The 13,228-nt window shown below is 42.2% G+C and overlaps 1 protein-coding gene across 6 annotated transcripts in view; it reads left to right on the top strand.

Annotated features, from left to right (window-relative positions):
* The window catches only part of CPSF6 (cleavage and polyadenylation specific factor 6), a 30,896-nt gene that overhangs the window by 7,143 nt on the left and 10,525 nt on the right, over window positions 1–13,228 (top strand). For 2 of the 6 annotated variants that reach the window (XM_069974974.1, XM_069974966.1), the window contains exons 2-8: window positions 4,237–4,446; window positions 4,543–4,646; window positions 5,711–5,856; window positions 7,642–7,815; window positions 9,463–9,949; window positions 10,037–10,152; window positions 12,699–12,852. In XM_069974974.1, the coding sequence (XP_069831075.1) occupies window positions 4,237–4,446; window positions 4,543–4,646; window positions 5,711–5,856; window positions 7,642–7,815; window positions 9,463–9,949; window positions 10,037–10,152; window positions 12,699–12,852 (1,391 nt within the window). Of the gene's footprint in view, window positions 1–4,236; window positions 4,447–4,542; window positions 4,647–5,710; window positions 5,857–7,638; window positions 7,816–9,462; window positions 9,950–10,036; window positions 10,153–12,698; window positions 12,853–13,228 lie in introns of all 6 variants that reach the window. The other 4 variants (XM_069974957.1, XM_069974949.1, XM_069974981.1 and 1 more) reach the window with 3 other exon arrangements.

Below are 13,228 nucleotides of genomic sequence, written 5' to 3'. Positions count from 1 at the left end.
GGGGTCGCCGCGCGGCCCCGCTTTGAAGTGCTAATGAGGACATATGACGTACGGGTACGTCATATGTCCTTAAGAGGTTAAAGCGTAACTGTCATGTTTTTTTTTTTATTGCAGAAATCAGTAGTATAAGCGATTTTAAGAAACTCGGTAATAGGTTTCATCAGCCAAAAAAGCCTCCTTCTGTACTCAAGAAGCAATCTCCCAGCCTCCCCCCCTGACTTCTGATCTGTGCATTATCAGGCAAACACGTCTTCATTACAGAGAAGCCAGTGAAGACTGGTTCTGCTCTCTCCATTGTAAGCTTATGAAGAGGGGAGGGGCTGAGGGAGATGAGGGAGCAGGAAGAGGTGACATGAAGGTCAGCTGTTTGTAGACTCTCTGGGCACCTAAAACGCTAAATTCAGGTGTTAGAAAGGTCAGTGCTTATCTATGAACTTACTGAGAGAAGATTGCAAGGTGTTGTGCTTTGCAGAAATCCTCCGTGCTCAGCCCCTCCCCTCTCCATAGCCACATAATGGAGACAGAAATCCTGCTTCATTTGATGTGAGGGGGGAGGCTGGGAGATTGCTTTTTCAGTACAGAAGGAAACTCTTTTAGTACATAAAACCTATTACACAGTTTCTTAAAATCGCTTGTACTGTTGATATTTAATGTTTTCAGAAAAATGACCCTGAAATGATAGTTACGCTTTAACTTGTTACTGGAGTACCTATGTGAAAGGCTTCATTCCCACTGAGCAAAACTAGCGGAATTCCGCGGCGGAATTGTCCGTCGCAGAATGCCGTTAGCCTCCCTCTCATAATGGGAGTCTATGGGAGGCGCGCGCTCCTGCTCTGTCCGCGCTGAAGAATGAACATGTTCATTCCGCTAGTTTTGCTCAGTGGGAACGAAGCTTAAAAGGGAGTGTATTGCCAAGATTAGTTTTTTACTGATTAGAACTAGATACTGGAACAGTTTTTTCACCCCTAACCTGTTTCTGTCATCTTGCCTAAGCAGTGTTTAACAATATTTAGTGACATTCTTTACAGCAAGACTCATGGACATAGACACAATAAACATTTCCAGGCCCTATTCTAGGGCTGGGCGATAATGGCCTAAATTAATATCGCGGTTTATCGTACATATTGCCGCGGTAACGATAAATTGAGCGATAATTGACACGCCCCCTTTTGAAAACCACACCCATTTGAAACAGGACGTTTCGGCGTCTCCTATGCCATTTTCAAGTGGCACTTAGGAGACATAGGAGATGCCAGAACCCTGTGGTTTACTTATAAAGTTTGCTGCACATCATTTCATGGAATAAATCCACATTCCCACATTTGTACTACCATCAGAGTGCTGCAGAGTATTTTTTACTAGCTGATTTGATCCAAGGTCTAGGATTTGTCTGCTGGCACCCACAGTGCTGCCTATATTGTTTGCTATAGCTATCTATCGATCAACGATCGATAGATATTAGAGAGAGGAGATATATTATAGATAGATTATACAGTATATCGATAGAAGTCCTATCTGTCTATCTTGTATCTATCTACGATCTGTATATCTTCTATCTATAATATATCTCCTCTCTCATATCTTTATCTCCTATCTATATATAATCTATCGATCTAATATAGATAGATAGATTTTATATAGATAGGAGATAGATGATATATAGATAGGAGATAGATGATATACAGATAGTAGATACTAGATAGAGAGGAGATGGAGGGATGGATGGAGAGATAGATAGATAGATAGATAGATAAGAGATAGATATATGAGACATATCTATCTCCCTATCTATCTATCTATCTATAATCTATCTAATTTCTCTCATATCAATCTATCTATTTTACCTGCTGTTCTGCCCTGACCCCCCCCCCCCCAGCACATACAGTTGGGGTCAGGTATGGGGTCGGCACCTCCTTGCTCCCCCGGGCACCGCTCTCTCTCTCCCGCACAGGAATCCTCCCTGTCACATATATCTGCTGTCAGTGTCCCGGGCAGAGCGTCGCACGCGGCTGCTTCCAACACTGACAAATGATAACGGGCGCCGAGGATTCCTGCGCGGGACAGAGTGCGGTGCCCGGTGGAGGGAGGATGTGCTGACCTATACCTGACCCCCTGCAGCCGCTGTATGTGAGGGAGAGGGGGGGCCACGGCTCGCTGTGAGTGCAGCTTCCAGAGCCGTCCGGCAGCAGCGATGAGCACACACTGGAGGGGGAGCTGCTACCTGGAAACAGCCTGTCGGATCTCCAGCCTTCTTCTTTACCCCCAGCAGCACTGTTATCAGTGTCCTGAGCCGAGCGTCACACATGGTGCACGCCTCCCCCCCCCCTCCCAGACAGCAGAATAGTTTTACCCAGGCCAGGCAGCGGAGGAAGAGGGACGCGAGGAAGCCTGAGTGGAGCAGAGCATGCGGCCGCTGGGTGAGGGGAGGAAAAATACCGCAGATACCGTCCTGGCAAAGTTGAGGTCGGTTAACCGACGCCAGTGACGGTATCGGTATTTTTGCGGTATACCGCCCAGCCCTACCCTATTCTATGTATGGGGCACTTCTTAAGCATGCTCTCTTGCCTACTTTCACAAGAGAGTGGGGCTAAATTGCTATTGTTTTCTCCATCTACTGGTGTCCCATTTCTATGTAACACACATTTGATGGCTGATCTTGGCTGATCTTTTTTTCAGCCAATAAAATCATCATTATCAACCATGTATAGCCCTATGTAAATGAGATGTGCTTATAACAGGGATCATCACTCTTTGTGAATGACCATTCATTTTAACCCTTAGACGACCCAGGGCGTATAGTTACGCCATGGAAGTCTGTCCCCAGACGACCTAGGGCGTAACTGTACGCCCTGGGTGTTTCTCACGCTATGAAGCGTGCTCCGGAGCGGAGCGCGCTTCATAGCAGGTGGGGGCCGGCTGCAATCAGCAGCCGGGACCTCACAGGTAATGACACGCTGCAGCGATCGCGCTGCCGCGTGTCATTAACTCCTTAAACGCCGCGATCGCGGCGCGACCGCGGCGTTTAAGTGTAAGTGACAGGGGGAGTCCCCTGTCACTTACCGATCGGGACCCCCGCAGTGTGACTGCGGGGGTCCCGATCGGTAAAACGGGCCGCCGGAGGTCTCTCACCTGCCTCCGTGCGGTCCGATCGGCGATCTGCTACACTGAGCCTGCACAGGCAGGCTCAATGAGCAGAGCGCCGATAACACTGATCAATGCTATGCCTATGGCATAGCATTCATCAGTGTAAAAATCCAAGTAGTGAATGTAAAAGTCCCCCAAAGGGACTTCAAATGTGTAAAAAAAAAAAAAGTTAAAAACACTAACACACAACCCCAAAACCCCTCCCCCAATAAAAGTCTAAATCACCCCCCTTTCCCATTATATAAATAAAACATATAAAAATAAATAAATAGATAAACATATAATATACCGTAGCGTGCGTAATTGTCCGATCTATTAAAATATAACAAGCGTCATTGCGAACGGTAAACGGCGTACACGAAAAGAGGGAAAAAAGTGCGCGGATTACCGATTTTATGTTACATTATATATATAAAAAAATTAATAAAAAGTGATCAAAACGTCCGATCTTCACAAATATGGTATTAATAAAAACTAGAGATCATGGCGGAAAAAATGACACCCCATACAGCCCCGTAGGTGAAAAAATAAAACCGTTATAAGCGTCTCAATAGTCCCATTTTATTTATAATTAATTGCCAAAAAAAAGGATTTCATTTAAAAAAAATATATAACATTAGAGAATCTGCGTAAACCTGCATATGGTTGTGTTCGGACTGACCTATAGAGTAATGGTATCATGTCGCTTTTACCATATAGTATATTACGTAGACACAGGAACCCCCCAAACGTTACCATATTGCATTCTTTTTTGCGATTTCACCAATTTATATCTTCATAAATAATATATTTGGAATTCCATCATACATGTTATGGTAAAATGAATGACGCCATTACAAAGTACAACTATTCCTGTAAAAAACAAGCACTTACATGGCCTGTAGATAAAAACTGAAAGTGCTGGAGCTCTTAGAAGGGGAGGAGGGGAAAACGGAAACACTAAGATCAAAATTTGCGCGGTCCACTGGGTCATTTTGGGCCTGGTCCTCAAAGGGTTAAGATGTTTTTGCTTTCAGTTGAATATTTAAATATCTTGGTCCATCTCTCCTGCCAAGTCTGTAATTTAAACTGTAAGTTCCTTTGTCTTTGTAGGAAGCAGAATATGGGGCACATGAGCAGATTGAACTATATGAGGATGTCATTTCCCCCTCTGCAAATAATGGGGATGCTCCTGAAGATCGGGACTATATGGACAACCTTGCAACATCTGTATCTGATGATGTAGTGAAAGGGTCTGCACCCAGCGTTGTATTTACTTATCCTGGAAAGAGAATTGCTTTATATATTGGAAATCTTACATGGGTAAGTATTAGAACTATGAATAAGTATGTATAATTCTTTTACATACATTACATTTGTTTTGCTACTTCAAACTTATTTTTTCTTTGTTTTTTTTAGTGGACAACAGATAAAGATTTAACAGATGCAGTTCACTCTTTGGGTGTTAATGATATTTTGGAAATAAAGTTTTATGAAAATCGTGCAAATGGCCAGTCAAAAGGGTAAGCTGAAACATTCAACTAACCAGAACTTTAAAAAAAAAAAAAAGTAGAATTTTATTGAAAATTTCTAAATTGTCAATAAGCATGTTTGATTTTGTGTATCTTAAATGTATAAAATGCTCTAATTTGGTATATAAAGTTGGTGACGTTTTAGGAATATGACTGAGGCACCATTTGTTTTTTGCATGCTAGAACCCACCGTGACATACAGGTACATTACGGTGCTGTTAAAGGTATATGGAGCAGACTCAGGAGCTGGGAGCACACCACACTTGGCAGCAACCCTTTCATTTCCACACACAGGCACCTGCTCAGCCAGTAACTGGGAAGGCAATTCCTGTCTATATCCTTATCATAGAGAGAGATGCCCAACTCCTGAACCATGTTAGTGAGAACTAACAATTACTGTAGCTGTCTTCTGTATATATGTCTTCTGTAATATTTCCAAAATATAGTCTTGTAAATAAGCCCGAAATGTGTGTGTGCTGGCCCTGGTAGGAAAATAAGACCTATCAAAAGTTAATCACAGTGGGTCTAGCTCCTGAAATCCACTGGGGCAGTGCACTCCATACTGTGGCCACCTGAACATCCAACTCTTCTGCATCATAGACTGTAATGAAGCAAAAGAGTCGGGTTTGATTGAGAGCTGGGGAGAGGCATGCACTCCCCTAGCTGTATTTCGCGATTGCATCGCGATCAGTATTTTTTAACATGTTTGACGTTACAAAAGTTCCGGCAAATGACAGTAACACTTTAGTGTCAACTGCAAGGAGACCATTATATCACATTGCTCTTTTATCTGTGAGTAACTGATCAGTAGGTGATTTTAGTAACTTCCTTCTGTCCAATGACTTCAGACTGAAGCAGTACAACCTTTTATAGGTCACTAAGTTTGCATTGCAAGGCAGTAGACCCTTTACCCTTGTGTATTTATCTGGTTTTTGATGCGTGGACTTGGGCATTGCGACAAATGGATGTCTGTAGTGTGTGAATGTTTTTATGTATGCCATTATCTATAGTGATTCTTTATATTAATCTTTACATATGTTGGTTTATTTACAAAGGTTTGCCCTGATATGTGTTGGCTCAGAGTCCTCCTCAAAGAAACTCATGGATTTGTTGCCCAAAAGAGAACTACATGGACAGAATCCTGCTGTAACTCCCTGCAACAAGCAGTTCCTGAGTCAGTTTGAAATGCAGTCGAGAAAAAGTAAGTATCTTCACTTTCACAGTTTGAAATAGGTTTTGGAAGTGATTTCTTTAGTTAAAATCCTTACCTTGACCATTCTACCAGCTGCATCATCCACCTGCAAAAGCAGCTTTCTGCCAGCGGCATTCTCAGAAGCTAGTAGTTCTCATATTAAAGGGGTTGGCTACTTTATAGTAAAATTGCTCAGTGTACAGTATTAGTAAGTGTACTCACATTACTTACTGACAGCAGCTCCCTGTGTACCTCATAGAGCTAAAACCAGACTCCCCTCCTCCATTCTGTGCTGCCCTGCTCTGTGGTGATTCTTTCTTTAAGATGGTCAACATGGAGGAGCATGTGACCATGCTCTGCCCCCCAAGTGTTGTCCATAGGCATATACAGGCTCAGTGGTGGACACTGGGGGGGCGGGCATGGTCACATGCTCCTCCATGTCTGTCATTGTATGGACAGGAACACCACAGAGCAGAGCAGCACAGCTTGGAGGAGGGGAGTCTGATATTAGCTCTATGAGGTACACAGGGAGCAGCTGTCAGTAAGTAATGTGAGTGCACTTACTAATACTGTACACTGAGCAATTTTACCGTAAAGTTGCCAACCTCTTTAAATATGTCTGTAACATGACAAGCTCTTCGAATTAGAGAGGATACTGTGATCTTCCAATATACCTTTTGCTGAACTCTGGTTAAGAGAGTGGTATTCTGGGAGCTCTAAGCACTTACTAGAATTCCCTCATGTAAAGTTTCCTCTAAGATAAATGACCCTTCTGTGGAATTGATTTCCTTAAAGGGGTTATCTGGGATTAAAAAAAAAAACAAAAAACAGCTCCCTACCTGTCCCCAGGATATGTTTGATATTGCAATTCAGCTCCATTACCTTCAATGGAACTGAGTGCAAAACCACACCCAAACTGAGGAGGAGGAGGAGTGCTTTTCGTGTAATAAAGCGGACATGTTTTTCTAAGCCTGGAAAACCCCTTTAATTACTGCTTTTAGAGGACATGTACAGACTACTAAAGGGGTTATTCAGTCTTTAACAATTGATGACTTACCCTTGAAATAGACCTCCAGTATTAGATTGGTGGAGGTCTAAGAGTGATCAGCTACCCTTTCTGATGAGCTGTTGTAAGTTGCTGTGATGCTGAAGCCCAGTCAATGTTTACACTGCTGCAATGTTACAGCTAATTACAAACCAGAGTAGAAGCATATGTACATTATGGTGCGTTTACACAGACTATCTGACAGATTTTTGAAGCCAAAGCCAGGAACAGACTATAAACAGAGAACAGGTCATAAAGGAAAGACTGAGATTTCAAATACATTCCTGGCTTTGGCTTTAATAATTTGTCAGATAATCTCTGTGGCAACACACCATGATGAAGAGCCTGCAGCACTCCCAATCCCTGCAGGCTGTTCAAAAAGCTTATCGGTGTGTGGAAAACTTCGGACCTCCATTGATACCCTCCTCAGGCTGGGCTATGTCATAATTCTTTCAAAGCCTCATTACTGCCTGGATTTTCTGCATGTAGCTTTGAGTGATTTCTTTTGACTTCCCTAGCTCTTATTAGCAACAATTTTTCAGCCCACAAAAAGTGTAGCTCAACAAATGAAGTGCTGGCTTTACTGAAGTGAAAACTGATGGTGGGAGGCACCGCAGGATAACAAAGTTGGGCTCATTGCAGAGGCAACTGTTGGACACAAATTTTATACCTGCAAAGCTCTTGTATTTGTAAAGCATTGTCATTGTTTTGAGGTATAGATACTTTTTGTTGTATTTTAATTGTTGCAGCCACACAGGCTGGCCAAATGTCTGGAGAAGGAAAGGCTGGCCCCCCTGGTATCAATGCTCGCTTACCTTTTCCACCGGGTGGCAGAGGCAGGGGCCGGTTCCCAACCGCAGGTCCTGGTGGTGACAGATTTCCCGGACCTACTGGACCCGGAGGGCCTCCTCCACCTTTTGCGGGTAAGTGCAAAAGGTAGATTATTTTACGCAACAGACCAGATTTCTTTTAGTCCGTAAAAGTGTTATAGGAATATCCATTATGAAACATCCTTGTAAAGACTTAAGCCCCATTTGGCAGTTACATTTCTCATGTACTTACCTGAAAGTAAGTTTCCACGTAATTTTATTAGTGACAAAATTATTTTTCATTGCATGTACACAAGTGCTGCAACCAAATAATTCTTTTAGAAACCTAGAAGATTGTCAGCAGAAAAAGACAACTTGGTCCACCTAGTCGCCCTTAAGTATTTCCTTTCTTATTACTGTATCTTATGCTACGTTTACACCGAACGATAATTCGCCTGATTGTACGATTAACGATGTCGGAGTAACTTTTTTTTTTCCATAACGATCAGTGTTTAGACGGTACGATATATCGTACGGAAACTCGTTTTGCGATCGCTTAAGCCTATCTCACACATTGGTTAAATCGGCGAACGACTGTTCACATGGAAACGATCTGCGAATTTTTTGCGAACGGTCAACGACAATTTGAGAACCTGTTGAAAGATCAATCGTTGATCGTTCGCTGTGTTTACACGTACGATTATCGTTCGAATTTGACCGTTATCGTGCGAATTCGCACGATAATCGTTCCGTGTAAACGTAGCATTAGAATAGGTATACTTTTATTCCAGGCAAGTTAACATTTTGTTGTTGTGTATTTATTAACCACAGGAAGATTGTTCCAAGCATCTAATACTCTTTCAGTAAAGTAATATTTTCTCTTTTTTTATTTTTATTAACCAGCCTTCTGCTTCTATTTAAATGTAGGTTTGTTTTCCATTTGAACTTTAATAGCTGTTAAATTAAATACATATTGGTTAAAGCGTAACTGTCGTTTCAGGGTTACTTGTTTGAAAACATTAGATATCAACAGTACAAGCTATTTTAAGTAACTTTGTAATAGGTTTTATAAACCAAAAGAGTTTCCTTCTGGACTGAAAAAGCGATCTCCCGGCCTCCCCCCTGACTTCAGAAGCAGCAGGATTTCTGTCTCCATTATGTGGCTATGGAGAGGGGAGGAGCTGTTAGGAGTGACTGAGCACGGAGCAGTCCTGCACAGCACAACACCCTGCAATCTTCTCTCAGTAAGCTCATAGATAAGCACTGACCTTTCTGACCCCAGAATCCAGCGTTTTAGGTGCCCAGAGAGTCTACAAACAGCTGACCTTCATGTCACCTCTTCCTGCTCCCTCATCTCCCCAGCCCCTCCCCCCTCCATAAGGATAGAATGGAGAGAGCAGAGCCCGTCTTCACTGGCTTCTCTGTAATGAAGACGTGTTTGCCTGATAATGCACAGATAAGAAGTCAGGGGGGGGGGGAGGCTGGGAAATTGCTTCTTGAGTACAGAAGGAGGCTTTTTTGGCTGATAAAACCTATTACAGAGTTTCTTAAAATCGCTTATACTACTGATTTCTGCAATAAAAAAAAAAAATGACAGTTACGCTTTAAATGTAGGGCTTTTTTACTATCTCGATCGTAAAATGGTTCTAAAATCTTGCAATTTTCATTCTCACCACTAAGCCTGAAACTGAGACTTCTTGTACTGTATGCGATTAGGAGAAGGCTGCTTTATAGTGAATGTAAAATGTGCTTTCATTCTAGGAATGACTCCTCCAAGGCCACCTATGTGTCCTCCTGGTCCCCCAGGGCCACCTGGTCCCCCTCCACCTGGACAACCACTTCCTCCCCCATTGACTGGACCACCAAACAGGGGTGAACGGCCGCCTCCTCCAGTACTATTTCCAGGACAGCCATATGGTCAACCTCCCCTGGTCCCTCTCCCTCCGGGACCACCACCACCTGTCTATGGTCCTCCACCTGGTCCTCCACCACCTCAGCAAGGTCCACCTCCTCCACCTGGTCCATTTCCTCCACGCCCTCCAGGTCCCCCAATGGCACTTGGACCACCACCTCACTTAGCAGGCCCCCCTCCAGGTGGACCTCCTCCAGCTCCACATGTGAATCCAAACTTCTTCCCACCACCAGGAAATGCTGGTATGCCTGCATCAGATAGCAGAGGACCGCCATCGTCTGACCCATATGGACGACCTCCTCCATATGACAGAGTAGATTATGGTCCACCAGGAAGGTAGGTTAATAAAGTAAATATCTAACATACAGATTTATATTTTTAATTTATGTATTTATGTACCTGCATTCATGTTGTGTCTTACAGAGACATGGATTCTGTCAGAACTCCCTTAAGTGAAGCGGAATTTGAGGAAATAATGAATCGGAACAGGGCAATTTCAAGCAGTGCCATTTCAAGAGCAGTTTCTGATGCCAGTGCGGGTATATTAAATAATAAAAAGTGTAATAAAATAAATATCCAGGCATTCTTAGCATGTAGTTATTTTAGAATGTCATTTTTTGCATGTACAAATGAATACAGAATAGTGATCATCAAATTATTAGTTCTTTCTGTGTAAATTACATCGAGCTGTACAGATCATTTTCATGCTCCTCTGTACCATTCCTCAGCAGCTTATGAGTAACATGAGTATGAAAAAGTAACTTGACATGCGTAACGAGTATTACAAAACAAAGTGTGAGCATATGTGCCTGCCCAGATCTGGTACAGATGTTGGCTGGGGAGAGAGTATAGCCTCTTAAATTGTGTCTAATCTTTTGAACAACAGGTGTCGCTACATAGTTAAACATAGATGTGTAGTTGAAGACTGTGCCACATTTATAAAACTACAAAAAGTGTCTTCTAGCCCATAGTAACCAATTACAGTGTAGCGTGTGTATATAATGTATATGTGTGTATATATGTATAATATATAGTGTATGTATATATTTTTAAGAGACTCTGTTAGCAGGTTTATGCTGTACTATATAAGTGTAGCATTAACTAGTGACAGAGAAGCTGAACAGAATGTTGTATCCCTTACATTGCTCTGTGCAGCTGATTCAGAGATATCCTCCTGAATAACATGGACAATAAGTAGTCCTCTCCATTATGTGCATGAGCCCAGTAGTCCTCAATATTCATAAGAAGCAGAAAACTCCACCACCAGCTGCTGATTGGCAGTTATCTATCCATGCTGTGTATAAGCAGTCACCTGTCAACCAGCAGCTGGAGGGTGGGGGCAGGGGTGTGGCAAGAATCCTATTCTCCTGCATAATAGGAGAACGGCTGAACAAAATGATGTAAGAAATAGAACAATCGGTTGAGCATTTATTTCACTAGTTTATGCTGCCCTGATTGGCTGCTATTGGAAACAAGTTTTTATTTGAGATCTTTTCATAATTTACCCTCAATAATTTGAAAGTGTTATTTATTAATCAGTTAGAATTGATGGCTTCTTCTTAGCTGCTGTAAATTGTGCATTGTGCATTACAAAGCAGTGTAAACGAAAAAATGAGGGTTATGGTACTTGCCAGACTTCTACAGCTTTCGATCTGATTGTGATGTGGGTGATGAGAGTTGTGCTCTCACCTGTCTGACAGTGATGCCATAAGGGTCCATTAACACAGAAAGATTCTGACAGATTATCTGCCAAAGATTTGAAGCCAAAGCCAGAAACAGACTATAAACAGAGGTCAGAGGTCATAAAGGAAAGCCTGAGATTTTTCCTCTCTTTGGCTTCAAATCTTTGGCAGATTATCTGTCAGATAATCTTTCTTTGTAAATGGACCCTTAGGGTATGTCATCAATTCTTAATTACTGTTTGACCCATTTAATTAAGAAACTGTTTTTACTAGGTTCACTTTGATAAGCAAGTTAAAGGAGAAGTCCTTGCAGACCTCTGAGGAGGATAAAAGAATCAACATGCTCTCACCTCTCTGGCTCCAGCGCTGGTGGCTGCATACCGTCGATCTGGTCCCCAGCCACTTCCTGGTCTGAGTGGGGAGCTGGGTTGTGACTGACTCCTCAAGTCCGCTTAGCCAGTCGGGTCCCGCCTTGGCCACTGACTGGTTGGACAGACCAGGCACGTCACAACCTGGGTCCCCACTAAGACCAGGAAGCGGGCAGGGACCGGAACGGTGAAAAAAAAAAGAGGTCTGCTCGGACTTCTACTTTTAAATATTAGTCTCTGCCAAGGTTTACATGAAAACTCAACGGCTTTTCAAACTTAATCAGGGAATCTAATCAGACTTCGAGCATTAAGGCTGTGGTCAAATGTGGATACATTGCAAGGCCATCATGAGTTTGCAGGTTTACCATGATTTAAAAAAATGTACAGCAATACTGCAACTTGTAATTAAAGTTTACGAATAGTTTCTAATGATGACTTGTATCACTGGGCTTTAAGTGTTATTACACCAACAGATCTGACAGATTATCTGACAGGTTTTTGCAGCTGAAGCCAGGAAAGACTGGATAGCTCCTCTTTTCAAATTCATTCCTCGCTTTGGCTGCAAAAATCTCTTGGTGTAATAGGGCCTAACTATCATTTCTTGCTGACAGCGGGATACACTGTAAAATCCTGCCTCTGGCATATCTGTTTGGGCGTGCACTGAGGGTGGAATTCATCTGGCAGCACCATTGACTATATACAATCTCAATGCAGTCAATGGCGCTGCCGGATGAATTTTGTTCTCAACTTGCACTGCAACAGAATTTTCTGCCTCCAGGTAGAAATTATGGTTACGCTTAAATAAAACTGGATTAGTGAATAAGCATTGTTTATGCCCTTGTGTTCAAATTAGTGGTGGTTTTAAATGGGACTGCTGCATGAGGATCACATACATCTAACATCGGCTATGTAATGGTCAATTTGTGTGTTCCCCTTTGCAATTTTTACAATAAAATATACAAGTTGGAAAACACAGAAGTGGTCAGAATATGCATTTTTTTTTTAATGTTTTTTTTTTTGTTTTCTGTTACACAGGTGATTATGGAAGCGCGATAGAAACTTTGGTAACAGCTATTTCTTTAATTAAGCAATCCAAAGTATCTGCCGATGATCGTTGCAAAGTGCTGATCAGTTCTCTACAGGATTGTCTTCATGGAATTGAATCAAAATCGTATGGTTCAGGGTCTAGGTAATGTGTTCTGTCTTGATTGGTATACACTTGTTAGTGTAGGAAAGCACAAAGTACACTATAATGCAAGAGGCTCATTTGTATGTTTCAACTTATGCACTGGCCATTAAGGAATGGTTTTTTTCTCTCCTAGTGTCTATTTGCCTAAACATGGCTGAATACTAAAGGCTGCATAATAACTTCATCTTGTAAGACTTTTGATTTAGGAGAAAAGGAGCAATTAATTTCATAACAAGCCTAAGTCTCCTTAATTTGAAGATCATCTGAGACTTCACAGACTTTAGCAGCTTTTCTTGTAGTGGAGACCAGCCTCTAGAATATATTTTTCATTTGTGGTTTGGGAAAGACTACTTTGTAATGGGAGAGGTTGTTTTAA

Source organism: Dendropsophus ebraccatus, chromosome 1 (genome assembly GCF_027789765.1).
Source record: "Dendropsophus ebraccatus isolate aDenEbr1 chromosome 1, aDenEbr1.pat, whole genome shotgun sequence".
NCBI classification, from domain to species: Eukaryota; Metazoa; Chordata; class Amphibia; order Anura; family Hylidae; genus Dendropsophus; species Dendropsophus ebraccatus.
The sequence above is the reverse complement of the archived record's forward strand: the minus strand, read 5'-3'. Positions and strand labels throughout refer to the sequence as shown.